The sequence below is a fragment of the Nipponia nippon genome, unplaced genomic scaffold (assembly GCF_047370975.1).
Source record: "Nipponia nippon isolate SJK-2023a ecotype South Korea unplaced genomic scaffold, ASM4737097v1 scaffold_5, whole genome shotgun sequence".
Classification (NCBI taxonomy): Eukaryota; Metazoa; Chordata; class Aves; order Pelecaniformes; family Threskiornithidae; genus Nipponia; species Nipponia nippon.
In genome coordinates this window covers 70139443-70160898 of record NW_028262369.1, presented here as the reverse complement: position 1 = coordinate 70160898, position 21456 = coordinate 70139443, and the positions used below count along the sequence as shown (strand labels likewise).

Here is a 21456-nt window from a genome sequence, read left to right as displayed (position 1 = left end):
TTTCTGTTAAAAGCAACACGCTTTCTCAATTTCATTAATAGAACGTTGGCAGGGCTTGAAGGAGCTGGGCTGATAGTTTCTCCTGTTCTTTAAAGGATGGTACAGCAAACCCAAGCGCATATTTATGTCTTCCCCCCCCTCCCCAACTGAACTCAGGTAAATTGCTCTGGCTATGTTTTTTGATCCTTCCACAAAAGTATAATAAAATCAAAGAAACACATTTTTGCCTGTGATAGACTTTAATATGCATATTATAAGTACAGAGTGAGCAGCAGGCTTATGTACGTTTCAGCTTAGTAATGAGTAGGTATTAAGTTGTTGTATTTGATCTTCAGTGATGGCCTCCATTCTTCTTTGGAGGAAACAGTGTATATTCAATGCCAAGAGCTATGACGAAAGCTGCAAATCCCCACTTGAGTCCCCTAGTAAAGACTTCTGTTAAGGTGACAGGTTTTGCAAAGCCACCCATGTATCTCCAGGCTTCATTACTAGAAGAAAAATGAAACCAAAAGAATAAAAGAAGACTGATGGAGCCACTGTGATAAACATTTACAGGATTATCTTTGTTCAGAAAAAAAGATGAAGGTATTTCAACTAGATATACATTGAGACTGTAACATTTTTATCATTTAAGTGTCATTTAAGTAACAGGAGTTGCCACAAGTTCATGATATTAACTCTAACCCGTTATGCATATAATTTGAGATAGAAGTAACACCAGCAAACAAGGTAATTCTAGTAACAGAATCACCTCCCCAAACTTGTTATGTAATTGTTGTCTTCTGTTTTTACTCTGTTTGGAACAAAATCAGAACCCACTAGCACATGCATGGGATGGAGTAACTACAAAGGCTAGTCACTGTGCTAAACAGTATCTAGCATAGTTAAAAGAGAAAGTTTTTCCAGCCATAGATAACTCATCCTAGTGTGGAGGCACTTTCTGTTTTACAATATGACACTTTTAACTATATTAGGGTTAGAAAAGCCTACTAAAAATGATTAAAAAATAAAAGCTGAAAAGATTGTGTTTAGCTAAAAAGCTACAGAGTATTTACAAACCTCACACTGTCTTGCCTTACTGTTTTCAACCTACGTTGTTATTGAAATGTTTAGTTGCTGCTTTAACTGACAACAAGTATTTATGTGTAGCACAACCAGCGTAATCTATAGAAGAGACAAACTGTGTTCATTTCTAAGGACTCAAAAGTCCTTTAGAAAAGGAAAAAAACATTTCCACAGAAACAAGCAATAAAATCAGAATCATCATTTCAGGAGAAGATACAGTTTTTTTAAACAAGGAGGTCAAGTATTTATGTTCATAGATAATCCCTTTGTGCAGATGGTTTCTATGTCTCGGGATGAAGGCATATGGGCATGGAAGAGTATCTTCTAGATGATAGTACAGGATACTAATTGATAAAGATTTAGGTTTCCAAATGTGACATCTTTCACACAGCTTATTCTGTATTGAATATGTACATTAACGTGCATTTGCTACAAAGTTGGAAAGCTCATCCCCTGTTAAAAGGAACTTAATATATGAAACCGGGGAGCCCTAAAGAGGGTTGCTTTTTCAAGACTTCTAGTGCAAGATGTTAATAATGCAATCTTCTTCCAGATTACTGAATCAAACAACTTGATACTTTAATTTCTCCTTTGTTAAGGAAGATTGGCATGATACTTGTACTTGTCCTAGGAAACAGAAATATTACCTTACATAAAATTTGAAAAGTTCAGGAGGAATCATCTCATGCTTTAAGAGTTTGACTTTGTTCCTTATTTCAGCTTCTCACATAATTGGCTCAATTCCCTTCTTTTACAAGAGAAGCATTGATTTTTTTTGACACAGGCCTGGAAAGTTCATTGGTAACCAATAATCCTAAGGACTCATAGTTCAAATGATTCTTATCATCATCAAAACTATGTTTTACTCTATGCTTGCAGCCTTAAACTGTTTCAAAGGAAGGGAAAAAGTCCTGTCAATCCCAGACCCCTCCAGAGGTTATAGCATGTAACAACTTTTTAACAGACAACCTGTTCGTTCTTACATTTTTCGTGTAGTGATTTGAAGTAAAGCCTTTTCTGTGAAGGCTGGAATAGTTTGCTCATGCAGCTTTTCCCTTACAGAAGAACTGGACTACACAGCACAAGACATTTAGCATTTTTATTCCCCATGATTAAAGAGTATTTGAGCAAAATATTACATAATTCACGATGTGGGAGAAAGATGTTAAGCCTTGTTTTAACAGCTGCCTAAATGATCCAGAATTGCTTTAGCTGAAAAAGAGGAGGTATTAATTGTAGAGTGGGACAACTTAAAGGATAAAAATCTCATCTTCCATTATGTCATTCACTGCTTAGCGAAATGAAGTGTACAGTTGAATCAAATTCCACATTGTATACCAATGTATTTCTTCTTTTCAAATAAAGGCCTCCTGTTGTATATGAGGAACGCTATTCCTACTGAGAATGTCAATATAAGTTCCATCAACTTCAGCAAGATCTGAGCACAGAGTCTCTTTGCTGAAAAGGGATAGGCTTACTCATGTGTGCGAGACCTAATATTACTTAAGTGTTTTGGTGGATGAGGTATTGGTCATTGTGCCCGGTCTGTATCATCATGAAACATCACAAAGTGCAAGGGTGCCTTGCAAAATGTGGAGACTGGTCAAGGTGGTGCAAGGTGCGACCTCCACACAAAAAAGTAAAAACAAACTTAACTGAAATTCTGACTAATGTATTCTAGACACATTTTCACTATTTTTACTAAAGAATAATCTGCAATGACAAGGTCCAGTTGATGCTACAAGATGACATATCAAGATTATTTTTGAGGCTCTTGCACTTACCGAGCCCACGGATCCCTAAGACCCCGTTTAGCTAGCCTTTCCTGGACTTTCTCTAGTGGAGTACCCTCTATCTTCCATTGCCTGTAGTCAGGGAGTTCCATTTTGCCATGACCATGGCTATGTTCATTTCCATGCCCCATACCTACAGGAAAAGACAGGAGTTTTTTGTTTCTCAGAGAGGGTCAGCTTATTTTCACACACTTGCAAAGAACAATACCCTGTTCAGGAAAAACAGGGAGGTTACAAGAAGTATTCCAAAGCACATAACACTGCACATGAAGCATCTCCTGCATTGTCCACGGTACACTGTAGAACAAGGAGCTAAGAGACTTTATGCTGCATTTCAGAAGTTGGTGATTAAGGACAATCAGGCGAACTGTGCAGAGTTAAGTGTTATTGCATCGTAAGTCACCACCACCATTACATTCATGAAGCAGCTATGTAAATTTTCTGTGCCAGAAAACAGTGTCAGAAAAACGATTGTTTCCAACGTCTATCAATGCACTTTAGCAACACCAGGCCCACCAACTTGCAGGCTTTCCAGAGTACATCAAAAAGCTCAGAGTTCAGTTTGGAAATTCCTAATTTACATATGGCAGAGCTATGATCATCAAGCTCTGGAGAAAAACGTGACTTGGCTCCTCAGCTCCCTTTAAGTTGCCTCCAGTTCAGTCAAATGTAACTGTGTCGATAAACAGGTACAGGACAGATGAATGGACTAGGAGATGCACCTTACTAGTCATTTCATGAGGCTAGGAAATACATGCTTTATTTAGATACACCTTTGAGAGAACTGTGAAAATATTAAGGTTCTCATTAAAAACAGCAATCAAGGCAGATGGGAAGGTGAACATTTTCAGTGAGATCATGAAGGACTGCAAGAAAATAACAATGGCTTTGAAGTCTCTGTTTTCACAAAGCACCTGAGACTTCTTTGAGCCAGGATGTCCCATTTTAACACGTATGTGGTAGCAAACAACAGACTGAATGTCCGTAATTTTTAGGACAATTGACTGGAATGCAAAGGTGCCAAGAACACAGCTTGGAAGCCTGTAACTCTTGCAGACCCCAAGCCGTGGAGGCAAGCAAAGAGGATTCTCTTGCAGAAGGAAACCTGAAGAGCTCTAATGCTGTCATTACCCGAAAAGCTCCCCCAAAATTAAACCCCAGTCTACACCCTCGCCACAAACCCCCAAGGGCTCTCTCCTGCCAATATTTACCTCTCTACAGGAAAGGGGGTTAAGCGTACATGCACACTAGCACCCGCCCGCCGCGGCCAGCGGGCTGCGCTGCAGCACCAGCCGGGCACTCTCTGCCAGCAAAACCGGCAAAAACAGGGGCGAAAGGGCGCCCGGAGACGGGGATGGGAGGGCCCGCACAGCGCCAGCGCCGAGGCCCGCTAGCCCGGGCGGGGCGGGCGTCCGTCTAACGGAGCGCGGAGAAGGGCCACGGCGGCTGCGCGAGGCCGCTCCGCGTCGGGGGCATAACCCGGAGCAGCGGACACCTCCGCCGCGCCCTCCCCTCCCCTCCCCTCCCCTCCCAAACCCACACACAGACACTCCCCGGGTGGGCAGCGGCGCGGGCAGGTCCCAGAGTGCGCCCGGGCCCGCCCCCCACGCCTCCCGCCGACGGGCCCCCGCTACCTGCCCGCTCCGTGACCCTCCTTCAGGACGCAGCCGCCACCCGGAAGCGGAAGTCGGCGAGAGGACGGGCCACTACAGGAAGCGCAGCCAGCCACGAGGGTTCCGGGCAGCTTCCGTTCCGGTTCCTCCCACTGTCTTAGGAAAGGCGCGAAGGCAGCAAGGCCGCTACTCAGCCCTCCGCTGCTCTCAGCACTCCTGTCGCGGTTTAACGAGGCAGGTCCCGGACACAGAGCAGCGCCGCCGACTCTGGCGGAGGAACGGGGGGGGGGGGTGGGGAGGAGCCACGGAGGAGAAAACAGCCAATCAGTGTGGGGCTTGTTGGGGGCGGGAGCGGCCCAATGGGCGGGTGCGTTGTTGAGCTGCGGGGTTGGCAGTGGCTGGAGGTGGCAGCGGAGGAGAAGAGGGTGAGGGGGCGGCGGTAATAGTAGTGGGTACCGGAGCCGTTGGGTGCGGGGGCGGCGGGCGGGACCGGGAGGGCAGGAAGGCTCTCCCCCCTCTCCTCCCGTCTCGTCGCTGGTTGGCCGTTGCCCGCCGGTCGTTGCCGGGTGCGCGAGCAGGGACGGAAGCCCGCGGGGTCTGCGTGTGCGGGGGCGCGAGCCGTTGTTCCGCCCCCCCCCCCCCCCCCCGCCTCCCGCCATCGCCACCGCTGCTCGTCGGGGTGCGCGGCGCCGCGCCGCGCCCTGCCTCCCTTTCCCCCTTCCCTCTCCCCGCAGGCGGCGGCGGCTCCCCAGGCACCGCAGAGGGGCGGGCGGGGGTGGGGGGGAAGAGCGTCCCCGCATCCAGCGGTTATGTAAGCCCCGGGCCCGCGCGCCCCCGGCCCTGACCGCGGAGTGCGGCGGAGCGGCGGCGGGGCCCGGGGCAGTGCCCGCTGGCTGCCTGCCCTCGGGGTTCACCTCGTCGGGAGAAGAAGTTGTGGGGGAAATTCGAGGTGCTTGCAAGCCCGACTGGCAGCAGGAGCGGACTTTTGGTTTTCAGTGGATGTATCCTAAAAGAGCGTCGCTGCTTCTTTCCATAGGAGAATTGGGGAGACATCCTGAGATCCTGGAACTGCACTGAAAGGTAAGTGAAAGTTAAGAATTCTCTTGACAGCTGCTGCTTGAGTGAGATGGTTGGTTGGTTCCATTGAGTACCTGTCTCTGGGGAGCTCGGCATTTTGCATGTCGTGGCTATGTAATTATGAAGTGTCGATTGCATTAGTATCTGGATAATTAAATTATTTTTTATGTTTCTCAAGGTTGAGTACCTAGTCCCCTTCATCCAAAAAGAAACTGGTAAAAGTTAACTACTCACTCAGTGGCTTATAAAGGCTTAAATCATTCTTCAATTGTAGATGATACAATAATGATGTTTCTTTATAGCAGAATACAAACTCCGTTATATTAATTTCTGATGCTCTCATAAGAATGAGAATAAACACTGGTTTATAGCATCATGCTGGAAGAATTTTAGGACAGACTGTAGAGCTTTTTTTTTTTTTTAATATCCTGATGTAAAGCTCCTTCTGGGTTTCAGGGTTTTTTTATAGGGATATTGGGAGCGCATGAGAAGAGTTCCAGGAGGAATGCCATTATCATGTTATTAACAGTGAAACTGTTCTAAATAGAGTGCCATCTGTTTAATCCAGACTGCCTCTGTCTGGTTTCAGCATTGAATGTTTTTCACTGTGAGATAAAGTCTGCAAGATTCAGAGCAGTCTCTTCTGCTCTGCGGATGCAGTGTCAGGGTGAGAGGAGACACATTTGTTTTTGTATGTGAGGTGGAATTGCAGGAGTGCTCTCTATTTGTGAGGTACCTAAATCTCTGTCTTATAGAGAATGAAGTTCTGTCAGATACCTGTGAAATATTTCTTGTTTCTTATTGTGGCTGAAAGTTAATGGGTATGTGTTCGAAGTCCAGCGTTGCTGAGGAATGTTGATATTTTCCTCAGAAAAAAAAAATTTTCGTGACCCGTAGACAGGGTAGATACCAGACACCTTCGTTTTATTTTTTGAAGGAAAAGTACGAAGTGTCTTGGTTTTATTTGGGGGGGTGTGTGTGTTTGTTTATTTTATTTTGTTTTCTTCATGGTGCTTGGAAGCATGACTAGATTATTTATGCATGAAGCCATACGTAACTGATATTGCTGAGTCTGTCAACATGAATGTTCAGTTCTGATCAGAGAATCATAGAATCGTTAAGGTTGGAAAAGACCCTTAAGATCATCGAGTCCAACCGTCAACCTATCACTGCCAAGTCTACCACTAAACCATGTCCTCGAGCACCACGTCTATCTGTTCTTTAAATACCTCCAGGGATGGGGACTCAACCACTTCCCTGGGCAGCCTGTTCCAATGCTTGACCACCCTTTCGGTGAAGAAGTTTTTCCTAATATCTAACCTAAACCTCCCCTGGCGCAGCTTGAGGCTGTTTCCTCTCGTCCTATCACTTGTTCCTTGGGAGAAGAAACCAACCCCCACCTTGCTACAACCTCCCTTCAGGGAGTTGTAGAGAGCGATAAGGTCTCCCCTCAGCCTCCTCTTCTCCAGACTAAACAACCCCAGTTCCCTCAGCTGCTCCTCATAAGACTTGTGCTCCAGACCCTTTACCAACTTCGTTGCCCTCCTCTGGACACGCTCCAGCACCTCGATGTCCTTCTTGTAGTGAGGGGCCCAAAACTGAACACAGTACTCGAGGTGCGGCCAAGAATATTGACTTTGTGTGACCTATTGCAGTCGACCAGAGTTGTAACAGAGGAGCGTATTCGGCCAGATTTGTCTTCAACTACACTATTGCTTTCAAGGTTTAATAAGGTTTTGGGTAGCTCTTTCCCCCCACCCAAGTACATAAAAACTCTTGATAGAAAAAACTGTGTGCATTTGATAGATTTGCTCTACCATGAGGTTGCTTAAAATTTTGCTTCCTAAATTTCCTTTACTTTCAGCATGGGGCATACTCTTTCTGTTAAAAATAAGACTGCAAATATGAAGGATGTGATGTTTTGGAAATATAGGAAGCTTTCTGAAGCTGTACCTTCACAAAATAAGTGAGTCTGCATAATTTCAAGGGGGCTTACAGACTTGCTACAACCTGTTTTTGAGAAGGAAACTTCACCATAATTACAGTGTCAGTCTGAAGAAATGAATAGTATGCACAAGGAACTAACATAAAGAAAGAAATTTTCATCTTGTGTAAAAAATGCTGGATGTCCTTTAGGAAGGAAAGGCCATTGGGACTTCATGTACAAATAATCAGTACTTTTTGTGGTTTATTCAGTTGCCTTTTTTTGTACTATTCATGGTGGTGATAGTTACTGAAAAGATTAAGTGTTCTAGGATACAGTTATGCTAGCATGTGTCCAGCCATGCTAGTTACGATTTGCTGGGATTCCTGCTTATGTTGCTAGGTTAAAGGAAGGTGGCAGAGTTTTCTTGAATAGATTTCAAAAGCCCATGTTTCCAGATATCTGTGTTGATATGCGTCTGGATTAACAGATTGTGAGATACATTATGAGTACTGCTCTTCTCTGCCTATGCATATAATATTCTCTCTAGCACTGAACTGTGTTTGGTGGTATGCTCTTCATGATTGTTTTCTGGAGTAGAGAGCTGTGTGACTGACAGTGACTTTAAGCATTTTCAGTTCTGAGATGACTAAAATGGGTTGTGGGGTTGTTTGGGTTTTTTTTTTTGTCCCGTCCCCCCGTCCCCCCCTTCAGTATCTTAATACTTGTTTGAACTACTTAAAACTGAATACTGCATCTTTTTTTTCCTGAAACTGCATGTTAGTTTCTCTGGCTTTGTATTAGTAGTCATTTATAAGTCATTGGAAGCCTTTTGTCATTTGAATAAAATGGTCACTCCGGCTTTAATTACAATAATGATGGAAAAGATCTTTCTTTAGTCCTTGGTTTCTTTGGATGTTTTTTAAAAAAGGCTATGAAACGTGGGGAAGCAAACTATCTTCTCAGGCAGCATTAGAGAGCTAAATATTTTATGCATAGTATCACAATCTCAAAACACTGTTTCACCTCTCTTTTGGAGAAGTGATGTGCTGGGACAATAGTCTTAGCTTCTTTCTGGGGTGGTTTGTTTGTTGAGTTTTTTTTTGGTTTTTTTTTTTTTTTTTTTGGCAACCCAAAGACCATTCTTCACAGGAACAGCCATACTGGGCTAATCTGCTATTCTCTCTTGAAGTCTAAAGCTCTGGGATCCTGATATGTGACAGGACCATTGTTTCAAGTCCTGCTTGTTTCCTACAGCTAAGCAGTATTTGACAGCAGGTGCTTTATTCTTACACCCTCTTCTAGGCAAGCATATAGGGTTACTCCTTAGGTCAGCTCTCCCAGTCTCTCAGTGGGGATGATGTATGGATTTTTATTCCATGGATATACTTAATTTTTAAAAACTTTTGAGCCTGTGTATGGTTTTTGCTCGCATCTGCCGTGTTTTCTGGCAATAAGCACCATACTTCATGTGTTGTGTGCCTAAGCCATTCCTCTGTTCTGTTTTGAACCTGTTACCTGAGAACTTCATGTGATACTTTGTTTTCTGTATGAGGAGGGGCAGAACTCTTTGACTCTTTCCCAAGCAGTTTGATATGAGTTTAGAATCTTTAAAGGTCAGGGTAATGTGTTCACTCAAACACTTGTCTGGACAGGAAAATAATTTTAGATTCCATTAATTTTCTTTATGCTTGTTCCCTTATATTATGATGTGAACTAGTATCAGGAAGTGAAGCTGGAAGCTTCCCCAGCTGACTCCTGGTGAAGGACATCTCTGCCATAGGAATGATCATTTAAGAAGAAGTCCTGTGACTCTTTTCAGGAGAACTTGATCTGAGCAGAGACAGTCATCAGTAGTACAGTTTGACTTGCTACTTAGATCAGTTATTTTCACTTCCAAACAGAATAGTTATGAGAAGTAATTCTTGACTTATTTAATGCTGTTTTCCACAGTGTTTCCTTTGCAGTTACTTGCTTGTAGTAGATAAAATTTCATGCAGAGTTGTGTTCAAGGAAACATTAACTTCTGAGCTGTGTAAACTGTTCAGACATTTCGTGTAGGCTGTAAAGGTAGCTATAAAATAGAGATGATGACTTTAAGAAAAATTTGCAGTGTCAAGTATTATCTGAATGATCCGTTGTTTTTTCCTGAACCTTTCTTTCGTCGTTGTCTTTGGTGGCAGTAGGGATTCTTAAAAAACAGAATTGCACGGTGGTTGAGATTGAAAGGGACCTCTGGTGATCATGTAGTTCAACCCCTTTGCTCAAAGCAGGGCTGACTAGGGCAGGTTCCTCAGGACATTGTCCAGCTGGATTTTGAATATCTCTGAAGACAGAGACTCTACGACCTCTCTGGGTAACTTGTTCCAGTGTTTAAACACCATCATGCTACAGAAGGTTTTTCTTACGTTTAAGTGGAATTTCTTGCATTTCAATATGTGTCCAGATAGGTGCAAAGTTGTTCTGAGAGTAAGAAAGTGTTCTGAGTTTGTGCTTGTATCACTAACTGTAGATAAAATAGAAAGCTGGTTGAATTTTTCTCTCTGCACCTTTGCCTGGGTAATTCATGCTTCTAATAACAAGACAAATAATTTAAAATGTCTCCTTTTTTTTTTTTTTTTTTTTTTTTTTACTTTAATCACAGGACAGGTTTAGAAGAGTGACTTCGTCTCCTTTTTCCTATAGAATTCTGACTTCAGTTTCTAAACTTGAAATACAAGGTCAAGAGGTAGAGGGGCACTTCTGATGAAATAAAATATAGTTATCTGGTAAAACCCTACTGTAAAACAAAATTCTCTATTGCCAGCAGTACCACAGAGAAGAGAATATGTAAACCTTAATCAGGGGCTGGGTAAAATAATATACAGTTTGCAAACTGTTCCAACACATGCTGCAGGTTATCAATAATAGTAAAAGTTTTGTATTGTAAGGAAAATTGCCACATGACCATTAGTCATCCTTCTGTTAGCATTACATTTTTCTTTCAAATACAATGAATTTGGGCACAGGCTATTTTATATTCTGTTTTCCTTAGAGACGAAGAAGATAGAAATGGTGTGCTACAGGTGTTTATTGTGTGACATTTATGTTCATTTATAATGTTTAAAGTAAATTAAGTGATCATGGAACATATTTGTCTAACAAACAATGTAGCTACTTTTAAACTAATCTGCATCTTTTAATTTAATGGTGCTATGTAGCAATTTGGATCTCATGTACCCTGATGAAGGATTAGGCTGAACTGCACAGCAGCAATACTCTGTGAACATAAGATATATGTTTCTTCTGAAATCCTGTGTTTCTCATACTATGGATTCTATTTGAAAATGTTCATGGGAATAAAAATCACTTATGGTTATCTACTTCAATAGATGTTTTATTAGTAATTACAATTCAGGCGATTTGTAAACGACAGAACTATCATTGGCAAGTCACCTTCTTGGTCTTTCCTTGATTGTCTTCTCTTCTTCTGTAGGCAGTCCAGCTTGCCCCTGCTGCCCACTGCCTATGTCAGATCTGCCACCTTGACCTCCTGGTGTGATTCTGTAGAGCAATATGGGTTTTGTGGTTCAAATTTATTAACTTCCTTTTGTGTGTCAGAGATATTTGGAAGGAGATCCCACTAGGGTAGTGAAAGAAAATGTCAGGTGAATAACTATTGCAAAGTGGTAAAATATGTATTTATTTATTTATTTTTCTCTTGGTACTTAATATCATTACTTGGAAAATGCCAAGTTCCCTGGCTGCATAATACTGTTCAGCACAGGACCTGATGGAGGTGGTTGGAGCAGTTCAAATGTGTTAAAATACTCTTCCAGGAATTCACTCTTTCTGCATATTCTCGTTTTTTTTTTTCTTCTACAGAACTTAATGACATCTCATTTTGTGTTGTAAGTTATACATGTGTTTGACTAACAGTGAATTTTGCAGTCTGGAAATGCTAAATCTGTGTTCTTGTGTGTAATCGCCAAAGTTTAGCTAATCTTACTATGTTTTTATTTTACTTACTATGTTTTTATTTTACTTACTGTGATTCTTCAGAAAACTGAACTTCTGTATTGGTGTCTGCATTATGTATGGTTCATGAGTTCTTTAAATAATTATATGTTACTGTTCCTCTGAATTATATTTAAGTAAAATGTATGACATGGACATTTGTGCAGGCTGCATGACTGTAGTTTGCTGATTCATACAGGGCAATGTTGATACTTCGGGGATTTTTTTCTATTTCCATTCTCTGTGGTTAGTAGTTTATGAACTTTAAAATGTAATTGTATTGAGGGTCATCCTCCCTTCTTCTACCCTGCCTTGACCCATGTTTGGGCTGGGAGAATTATTCTACATCCATCTGGAAAGACAGTAAGAAAGTTTAAAAGAATGATCTTATTTTTCATGGCCATTCAGCTGAGAAGATACTGGGTTGAAAGATAATGAGGTAAAATATGTGTAAAATATGCTTGGTTTTTTTCCTTCCTGGCTTCATTTATTTCTTTTTTATTCAAATAGGTTGGTTATTTTTGAGAGTTCTGGTGTCTGTTTCTTCTTTCCATCTCCTCATCTTATTTTCTGCTTTGTCCTTTCTGTCCTCTCTAGGTTTGAGAATATCTTGAGCTTCAGGAGAGGCTGGAGAGCAGCCCCTCTGCATGTCTGCCTCTGTTCTGATTTGAAATAGGGCCACAAGGTAGAAAACTTGATTTAGAAAAAATTCTGAAGAAGCTCATAGTAGTCATTCAAGCAACTTCCGTAAATGTCCTAAGCACAAGATTTTGGAGACACGTAGGCATGAGTGTAGCAGATTTTGCTTTAGAAATACCTTAAGCTAGATTGTAAATTTAAATATGGTATTTCCTGCATGTGAAAACAAATTAAGTAGAAATTAATTTTTTTTTTTTTTTTAAAACATGAACTTTGTGAAGATCTGACGTCTTACGACCAGTGTGCCCCATTACCAGTGTAAGGTACACTGGTAATTCCACCATCTACTTTAGACAACGTGGTAACAACATCATGATCACTGAACATAGGAAGATCAATAACCTTCTAGCTGAGACATGTTTCAGAAAGTAGGAGGCTTTTACGTAAACTTAGTTACGGTGGGGGTAGAATGAACAATTTATCAAACATCCTAGTGCATGCCATCAGAGTAGGGCAAAGAAGAAAAATCTAAATGTTCACCTTGGCATTTTGATCTCTCTTTATTACTCCAGGTTAGGGGTATACTTTTTTGAAAAAATATTTGATGCTTCTGCATATGACTGCTGTCCCTCATGCTTTGTGGTCAGAAATGCACATGCAGTTAAAAATAGTAATGAAAAAAACCGCCCTGCTTAGAACAGTTGTTGTACTGGTCTTTAATATCTGCACATAACTTAATGAAAGATGTCAAATCACGTGATAAGTGTGGATACCTGCTATCCAAATTTTGCAGATGAAATTCTTCATGCTTCTGGCACAGTTGAAGTCAATGCTGAGATTTATATTTACTTCTGGAAAATTAAGGTTAGAGTATCAATTTTCAGGCTTCTGTTGTAACCACGTTGCTTTGCTAAAATGCGTAAAACTGAACTTCCGTAAACAAAGCTAACACGTGTTTGTAGTTAGAACCCAGTCTTGATAGTACAAGTCTGTCTTTGTACAACAGTGATAGTATAAGAGTAAGAGGGGATGTTGATATCTTTTCAAACTCCTAATATTTTAATAACAGCAGTGGCATAGACAGATGATTGGTTAAAGTCTATGTACTTCAGTGAAAATACACAAGAAGTGATTGAGGAGTTTGTTAAGTAATAATAATGTGCCCTTTTGCATAGAAATGTAAGCCATGCTGATGAAGGATTAATCCTAGCAAAAGCTCATATTTCTCTGTGTGTAACAGTGGACAACTTTCCATTGCTTTTTTTTTTTTTTTTTTAAAAAGATGTTCAGTTGAGCCGGAACAGCATAGAGACGTGAGCTAAATATGGACACAGAGGAGAATGAGGGGGGTTTAGATGTGGAATGGAAAAATGACTAGTTCCTTATATGCATGATTTCTTTCTTTTTTTTAAGCTGCTTGTTTCCTGTTCTTAGCATAGAACAGGCCTTAGAAAAAATTGCTGAGCTTCCAAAGCTGCTTCTAGATTGTTAATTGTGTGTCCATTCTGTTTGATAATTATGTAACTGACAAACCATGATACCTGATAGTCTCTCTTCAATGTTACATCTGTGCAATAGTTTCAAATAGTAACATCCTTAAGTTTCTGGAAGTTATTAAACTGTATTTGTGGTAATTTCTTGGGAAGATAGCAGAACGAGGTGCTGTTTTTGTCGGACTTCATGTGAGCCATTCTGATAGCTTAATTCATGTTAATGAACTGCAGCAAATTGCAGTGCAAATCTTGCCATGTCAGAGTAGCAAGAGCTTCATGAAAATCTCTTAAGCAGTTAAGTGTTACCTGTGGAAATACTAACAGAGATGGCAATCCTGGGTTGGAGGCTCAGTTGAATGAAAGTAGAAAAGAAATATCTAAAATACTGAACTAATTTAAGCTAAGCATTCATAAGCTGTGTTTCTGTGCTGTTTATTTTCATAGATGGTCTGTGACAGCAGCCCTTCCTTTAAATCATAACTGTCACGTGCATTTCATGATTCTCCAGTGAACAGGATGGCTAGTAGGAGGCTACTACCTTTTCTATTTGGTTAGGTCTGTGCGCCTGCCAAGGCTTGTTTCGTGTGCTGTGACTCTTCAACTTTGTCTTCACCCAGGTTACTGTAAACACCAGGTGAGTTTGAGAAGCCTCTGTTTATCTGTGGAATAAGAGAACTTCCTAGCTGTCTTTTTGGTTTTTTGGGGGGAGAAGGAGAGAACAAGATTTTCTTTCTCCTCACCATAATCAGTGTTAGAATGTGAGACAGCAAATACAAATTTTAAAATAATTTGCCCAGTCTGTTCAGCTGATTGCTGGAATGTGAACAGTTTAGGCACAGCTTGTTGTCCATGAGTCTCCAAAGGACTAATTGCAAAAAAAACTGAGATGCCCTTTTGCTTGTGCAGGCATTGAGTGGACTTGAAATATGCATTGCGGTCGTTTAAGATGTATAGTGAGAATCAATGGTGAAAATACCTATGCAGCCATTCTTTGTGCATACAGAAATGAAACTTGGTTGGATTATTACAGTCACTTCAGCCATAGAAAAGAGAAAATGTTTTTGAGGCATTTGGGTGTTTAAATCATTCAAATGGTAGCTGCGTTACAGACGCGTATCTTGTGTTCCAGGAATCACTGCACTAAATTCTTTGAGAGGATGCATGCTTTGCTTTTTTCCTCTCTAAAAAGGTTAAATCCTTTCAGTTAGCTATAGGTCTACTATGGGTTTTAGCAGTTAATTTTTACAGTTTATGTGGCAAAACTAAAACTACTGCACTCATTTCACTTTTTAATTGAAATTAAAATGTTAGCATTTTATGTCTAGTTTTTAACTTGCCAAGTTATTTCAAGCTTAAACTCTGGAATTTTTAGGAAAATAGTTGGAGATGCTTTAATAAATTCCATAATAATGTTTATACATTAACTTTGTTTGTAATTTTACCCTTTTTTTTTCTAGCTACTTCAATATTTAAATTGAGTAAAACTCGCAATGCTAAGGCAGAAAAATAAATGTGCAACTCTCAGATTTCACATTTGTTGTGCACAAAGTCCGAATCAGGTTAAGGTCTGTGAATGGATTCCCACTGAGTCAGGGATCAGTGGCCAATACTAATTGGCATTGATGCTGTGTGATCAAGTATTGTGGTGATTGTCACAGGGTGTTTTGTGTGTGTGTCCTCTTACTTTATTTGGTGATGTATAATTAACCACATGTTCAAAGGTTGTTTTTTTTCTTCTGTGCCCTTTTTCTCAGACTTGCAGGTATTGGACTGTGCTAAAGACAGAACACTGGGCTCGATGTAAGAAAAGTAGAAGGAAGTTCAAGGAAATTTAAGTAAAGAGGAGGGTGCCTCTAGATGTTAGTTTCATTTAATAAATTAAGTTTTGATGTATGCTGCAGAAAGTTTTAAAATGATCTATTGGTCAGTGGGGGAGTGGGGGTGCTATGCCTTTTTTTTTTTCTTCTCTTCTTTTTTTGCCAGTTGCTAGGAAAGAGCTGCTTCAGCACAGCTGCTTGTTATTTTACCAAAACGTTTTGTAGCAACTTTACCACATTTGGCTGATGGAGATGTGTGTGGGTGTGACAGTCAACTGCTCCTCTCTACTGATGATATTCCCATGATTGTAACTTACCAGAGCCTGGGTTTGATAGCTTATTTTGATAATAAGTTTTGAGTCTTGTGAGAGAGAGGAGGGAACAGATCTTAAATGGACATTATTGTGCTAATTAGGAAACCTTAATCATCATTTAAAGTTTTCAGCTTTATCAAGTTTTGAGGTATTTCAAATTCACATTCTAAGGGGTAAATTTTGATAGACAAAATAGGTTTCCTGCATATACTGGCTTCATGCAAAATTCCAGTAATAGTTATTTTATTGCTATTTCTATGAACTATCGGGGCATTCTGCTTTAGTAATGTGTGGTGACTTTGAATAGATTGTGACTATTATCTCTTTGTGAATGCAGGCTTTATAGCTTTCTGAACTGTGTAATGTTGCTATAAGTAAATTCTACATGTTTATGCATATGTGTTGCATCTATGGAAAATGAAGAAGGTTTTTATTAGCATTTACTTTTTTGTTGCAGGAGAATGCTTGATGTTACAATCTTATTTCTTGGTTTTAATTATTCAAATGAAACAGAACCAATTAGGAAACAAAATTGTTAAAATATGGTTACAAAAGTATTTTCAATGTGCCAATTGGATAGCTGGCAGATAAGGCAAAAAGCTTGAGGATTTCCCGCCGCCCCCCCAAGTATGAAACTCCTGCTGCTCATTGATAAGAAATAATTATTGCATAATCATCTTAACTTGCAAATCTGTACATAATTGCAAGTACCAGGGTGTTAGATCTGGATTTGTATTTTGTTCAGAAAAGTTTTCTCATGTACTAAAGTAGTCACGTGTGGACTGTGTGGTTTTAGTTTGTTGGGTTTTTTTGTAGTTGTGGTGGTTTGGGGTTTGGTTTTGGTTTTATACTTGATCAGCCCCACTTTTTGAGACGTTATTCAGTGCTCTGCAGGTCCACTGTCTGCATGCCAATAACCTCAGTATTCCTAAACCTTCTGTCTCAGTTGCCCTTGAAAGACTGCATGTGTTTTGTGAAGCATGCTGTATGAAGGGTGTTAGATGAGTATATTCCTTGCACCAAAAACATATAATTTAACAATTTCAGGTGCCTGGTGCTTGAACTTCGGTAAATGCTGTTAATTCCTATCAGCACAATTGCATAGGGAAACAGAAGAGTGACACTTCTAACAGGCTGTTTAATTAAAAACTTGGGCTTTGATTAAAAATTTTTGATTGTCTGTTTGAAGACAATGAACTGAATTTGCTGTATTGCTAATACAATTAATAAAAAAAGTATAAGATCATAAGCATTACCCAGATGGGCAGTGTGACTTACCTGTGAAAGAATAAGGAAACTATTTATGCTTAGTATAGTTCATGTGGATGTATTTCTATTTCAAGTAGATGTAATATATAGAATTTGATGAAGAAGATTAATGTTGCAAAAAGCAGTAGTATAACTCTTTGACATGTTTGCATATAAGGCCATCTCTGGTCTTTTTCCAAAGGCAAATTTACTCAGGAGACTTGAGGGAAGGAAAAACACTGTTCTACCAACTGCTTTTGAAGTTTGTTTTTAGCAGGAAAACTATTTGGTATTACAAACAAAACCCTGGAGTTTCTCTGTGTAGGGGTGAAGTTATGTAAAAATGGCTGAAGTTTTAGAACATAAAGTCCTCAGTGAGAATTTCTGCTGTTTTTTTGAGTGCAAGACAATATGTTTGAAAACCAAGAACACTGTAAAATTGACGATGTATAAATAAATTCTATTCCTCCCTCCACACCAAACAAACTTGAGGAAGGGTACCCATGAAGCTAGCTGCATGGATTTTCAAGGCTGCCTGTTAAATCTGTAATTTTTCGTAATCTTGAAAGACTCCTGCGTTCTGCATGTACATTAGGGCAGTATTTGACCAAACACTTTTAATTTTGTTCAGGCTATGAGTAGAAAATATGCATGAAAATTGTAGTATGCATTTAATATCTTGCTTTTGCTCTTGTTTCCGCCATGTCTTATGGGGAGAATAGGGCTGTGCATTTCAGTTGAAGTCATCAAGGCTATACCTGTGGAAGGCTGCTCGTTTTGGTGGTGTTTTTTTGTTTTATTTTGTTTTTAATACTGATCTATAGCTTAGATAAACGAAAAGCATTGTGGAAAGTCTTGCCTAACAGAGTGCATAAAAGATCTGGTTGATTTAAGTTATTTGTGCTAGGTTTACATTACGTTCCTAAAGAGATTGTATGCAAAGTTTTGCCCCAGAAAAAAAACTGTTAAATTTCAGATTAAAAAAAAAAAAAGACAAAAACCACCCAAATACCTTTCCCCCCAAGAAACACCCCAACATGTGTTAGTAACTTAGTGCTTCTCACTATTTAAAAAAATATATAACAAATTAACCACTTCACACTAAAATATTAACTAGTCCTTCCTTACAACTGGGCAGTCTCTATTCTGTTCTAATATTAGTTTAACAGTAGAAGAATAACGACTGTGTAAACAATATGCATTGTGTTTAACTATTCAACAGTGAAGATTAATTATTAAACTCATAGCAAGACAAAAGGGGAAACTGGTGTAGTTGTTGCATTAGTGTACATTTACTGATGTTTTAATTCTCATACAGTTATTTCACAGAGAAGCAGCATATACTTTCATGTGACAGGCCACAGAATGCCAATTATAGTATTATAAAGCCGAGTTTCAGAATTTCATGAGAGCTTCTAATAAGGTGATTAAAAAGGGTTGCGCTCTCTTTAGAGGCACTGTTTCTTTGCCTGTTTTCTGTGAAGGAGAGAGTCCAACAAAGGCCATGTAATTTCTTGCTCTGGAGGAATCCTAGTGAAGTTAGTAGGGTTGGTCATGAGCATCAATTTTTATAGTATAGTCACCTTCATCAGTTGGGTCAACTATGTGGATAGTTGATGTTAAGGTAGCTCTTAATGGATTGCATTACATAGAATTAAGATGGTCAGGAACATGTTACTTCTTATGTGTGGAAATTCTGACTTATGCGGTCTGTCTAATCTCAGTATAAAATAACGGTGTTTTTTTTTACTATTTTGTGAGGTTGTTCTTTGCAGTTCTTAAAAACACCTTTTGAACTTTCAGAAAACAAGTGTGAGATTGAAAATGATTGACGCTGAAATAATGCTGTGATGCATGCCATGGAAGAAGACAATTTGTTTTCTGTAAAGTAACAATTGGAATTAGTAAAGGCAGGTACGGTCTGAGCAGTTTTGACTCTGAAAGTTGAAGCAGATCTTATGTTTCTGGATTCTTGATGCCACTCCGCTTTACCTGTGAATAGCAAGCAGCCTCTGTGTGTGCCTTAAGTCCTCTTCGTGTTTTCTGTGCAGAGCTTGGCTGCCTCATATATTCTGTTAGGTCAAGCGGAAGAGATCTGTGCTGTTCTGAAGTTGTGTCATCTTGATGAGTAGTGGTGAGATCAGTAATGTTTCATGTAACTATATTTGTTGTTCACTTTGCTTTTTAAAGTCTGCGAACTTGTATTGGAAAAGCAAGACCAGAATATCAATCAGAATTAATTTTATCCTTGAACACCATACATCTTAAATGTGAATGATGCATCTGAGTCACACGTATGAAATCTATGGCATCATGCAATAAAGGAATATATCCTAATGCTCATGGACCCTTAACTCTGGCATTTTGAAAGTTTATGTTGGAATTTTGTATTCTTACTGTATTATTTTAAAAAAAAACAGGAATATGACATAATTTTAGCTATACTTGAAGTAAATTCAAATAAATGTGAAGATTCCATTCACTTAAGAGTTTGTGGATGTGTAAGTAAGTGGTGGTGGTGGGGAATCTGTCACCTCAGCTTCATTTACTTATACTCTACTTCCTGGAGCTGAAGGCTTTACCATCTGGAAGTTGGAAAGATTAGAATGAGGGATTTCATTACTTTCAGCAGAGGATCCTTTAGGTTAGATCTCTTTGGGAATACTTAGGGTAGAAGAAAGGAGGTTAGGTTAATTAATGGATATGTAACCTAAATTCCAGTTCATGTGAATTACAGTTGATAGCAGATACTGCAGCGAGAAATATGTATTGATATTTTATTGGTCTGGAATTGATAGAGGACTTCATTTTTATGGCTATTTTCATAATAGAACAGACATTTATTTCTATCAATTGAGGATGTTACAGCTCAAAAATGGGAAGCTGCTTAGAATCTACAGTTCATATTTCTAGAACTGTTTCTGCATGCGTTTCTTTCCTTTGCAGGCAAGATAGTGATCTTTCTCAGCATAATGTTTGCAGTCCTATTCCAAAGTGTGTGTTGAGGTTTTTTTGGTGGTGTGGGTGTTTTGTCCAATTTTTTGGTTTTGTTTTTTAATTTTGTTGTTGTTGTTCCCACAGAAATTCTCCTGGCTCGTGCCTGTTCATTTTTAGTACTTAGCACTGAGTGTCCCTTAACTGTGGTTTTGCAAGTGTTAGTTTGCTGTTAGATTTTTTTTTTTTAGGCTCCAGTTTTACTATGCATTTTCTATCTTTAGTGAAGTCTTTCTAGATTTAATTTACTTCATGAACCAAAACTGTGAACCAAGAAGGTGTTTGGGAGAGGTAGAGTTACACGGAAAGTAATTTGCATTGAAATGTTTTCCTAAGTAAAGAAATTCATGAGTTGCAGACAAACTAGCATAGGACGAGTTATTGCATATGAACTGATGCAAAGGGAGGACGAGGCTCTATTGTTTAGCGTAGGATGGGTTATCACACAGGATCCTGACGAGAGAATGTTTTAGGTTTAGTGTAGGATGACTACATGAAGTTGTTTCTAAGGAAACTGGTGCTGAGAGAATAAGGTAACATTTCTATGGCTAACCTACGTGTGTGTGTGTGTATTTATATTTCTAAGTGCGTCGAGTTTTTATAATAGAATAATTAACGTGTGTTTTGCTGTATTTAAGGCTGCAGGATAATTTCTTTATTCTATTATTGTTTCCCAAACCCTGTAAGTAAAGTAGAGGAGTACTTTCTTCATATCGGGAAGATAAATGTCTCCTTCCACTTCCTTAGTCATCTTAATTCTTCTCTTTTCTGCTTCATTCATTGCATGAACTCCTAAGAGAAGGATTTAGCTACAAATGTACAATTGTGTTTTATTCAGGTTCTTAGACTCTGTGAGGCAAACGGGACTCAAATTTTTCTCTAGAATCACCTGGCTTCCGTAGCTTTCTACAACTACTCTGTGCAATACAAGGAAAGCATCAGCTTTAAAATAATTTTTAAACTCTGTTATAAAGTGTGTATTTTCAGTGTTGTATTTTCATTCACACTGCCCTAATTGTTTGTCTTCAACAATTTTGTATCTGCAAAGCACAGTTTCACTGTAGTAATTGTAGGAAGATAGAAGGTTTGGCAGCTGAGCTTTCTCGTGCTTGAAAAGGCACAGAAGATAATTTAGGGCTTAAAATGACTTAGAGGAGGCTTTTTGGAACAGATGGCTTGTCTTTTCTTTACCCCTTTTTTGGCAACAGCTGAAATTGATGCGACCTTTTTGATAAGAAACGGAGACCTCTGTGCAAGTATGGTACCATGAAAATTTGCAGGAGTATTGTCAATCATCTTTGACTTCACTGCGGTAAGGCTTTCTCCCATCATTTTCACATAACTAACTTTGTTGCTGGTATCCAAAAAGAAAGTTGTTTTTTGGGTTTTTTGGTTTGGTTTTTTTTTTTTTTTTGTTAGCCTGGTTATTACTAGTGAGTCAGAGTGGGCAAGGAAGAAATGTCTTATCCAAGTTGTTCTGCAT

The 21456-nt window shown here is 39.5% G+C and overlaps 2 protein-coding genes across 19 annotated transcripts in view; one reads left to right on the top strand and one right to left on the bottom strand.

Moving 5' to 3' along the window:
- Positions 1-220: 220 nt before the first annotated feature.
- Positions 221-4630, bottom strand: NDUFB3 (NADH:ubiquinone oxidoreductase subunit B3). 3 transcript variants are annotated; one of them, XM_087732847.1, is made up of 3 exons: positions 4493-4630; positions 2850-2991; positions 221-488 (listed from the first exon to the last, which is right to left on the bottom strand). In XM_087732847.1, the coding sequence occupies exons 2-3, from the start codon at positions 2987-2989 to the stop codon at positions 332-334; spliced, it is 297 nt and encodes a 98-aa protein (XP_087588973.1). In that variant the 5' UTR covers positions 2990-2991; positions 4493-4630; the 3' UTR covers positions 221-331. The 3 variants fall into 3 exon arrangements, with proteins under 3 accessions (XP_087588973.1, XP_087588975.1, XP_087588974.1); XM_087732849.1 differs by having other exon boundaries at positions 4497-4627; XM_087732848.1 differs by lacking the exon at positions 4493-4630 and adding an exon at positions 4070-4361.
- Positions 4601-21456, top strand: part of HYCC2 (hyccin PI4KA lipid kinase complex subunit 2) — a 59081-nt gene continuing 42225 nt past the window's right edge. For 6 of the 16 annotated variants that reach the window (XM_087732807.1, XM_087732806.1, XM_087732805.1 and 3 more), the window contains exons 1-2: positions 4817-4896; positions 5508-5551. The gene's annotated coding sequence lies outside the window, so the exon portion shown is untranslated. The other 10 variants (XM_087732797.1, XM_087732803.1, XM_087732795.1 and 7 more) reach the window with 10 other exon arrangements.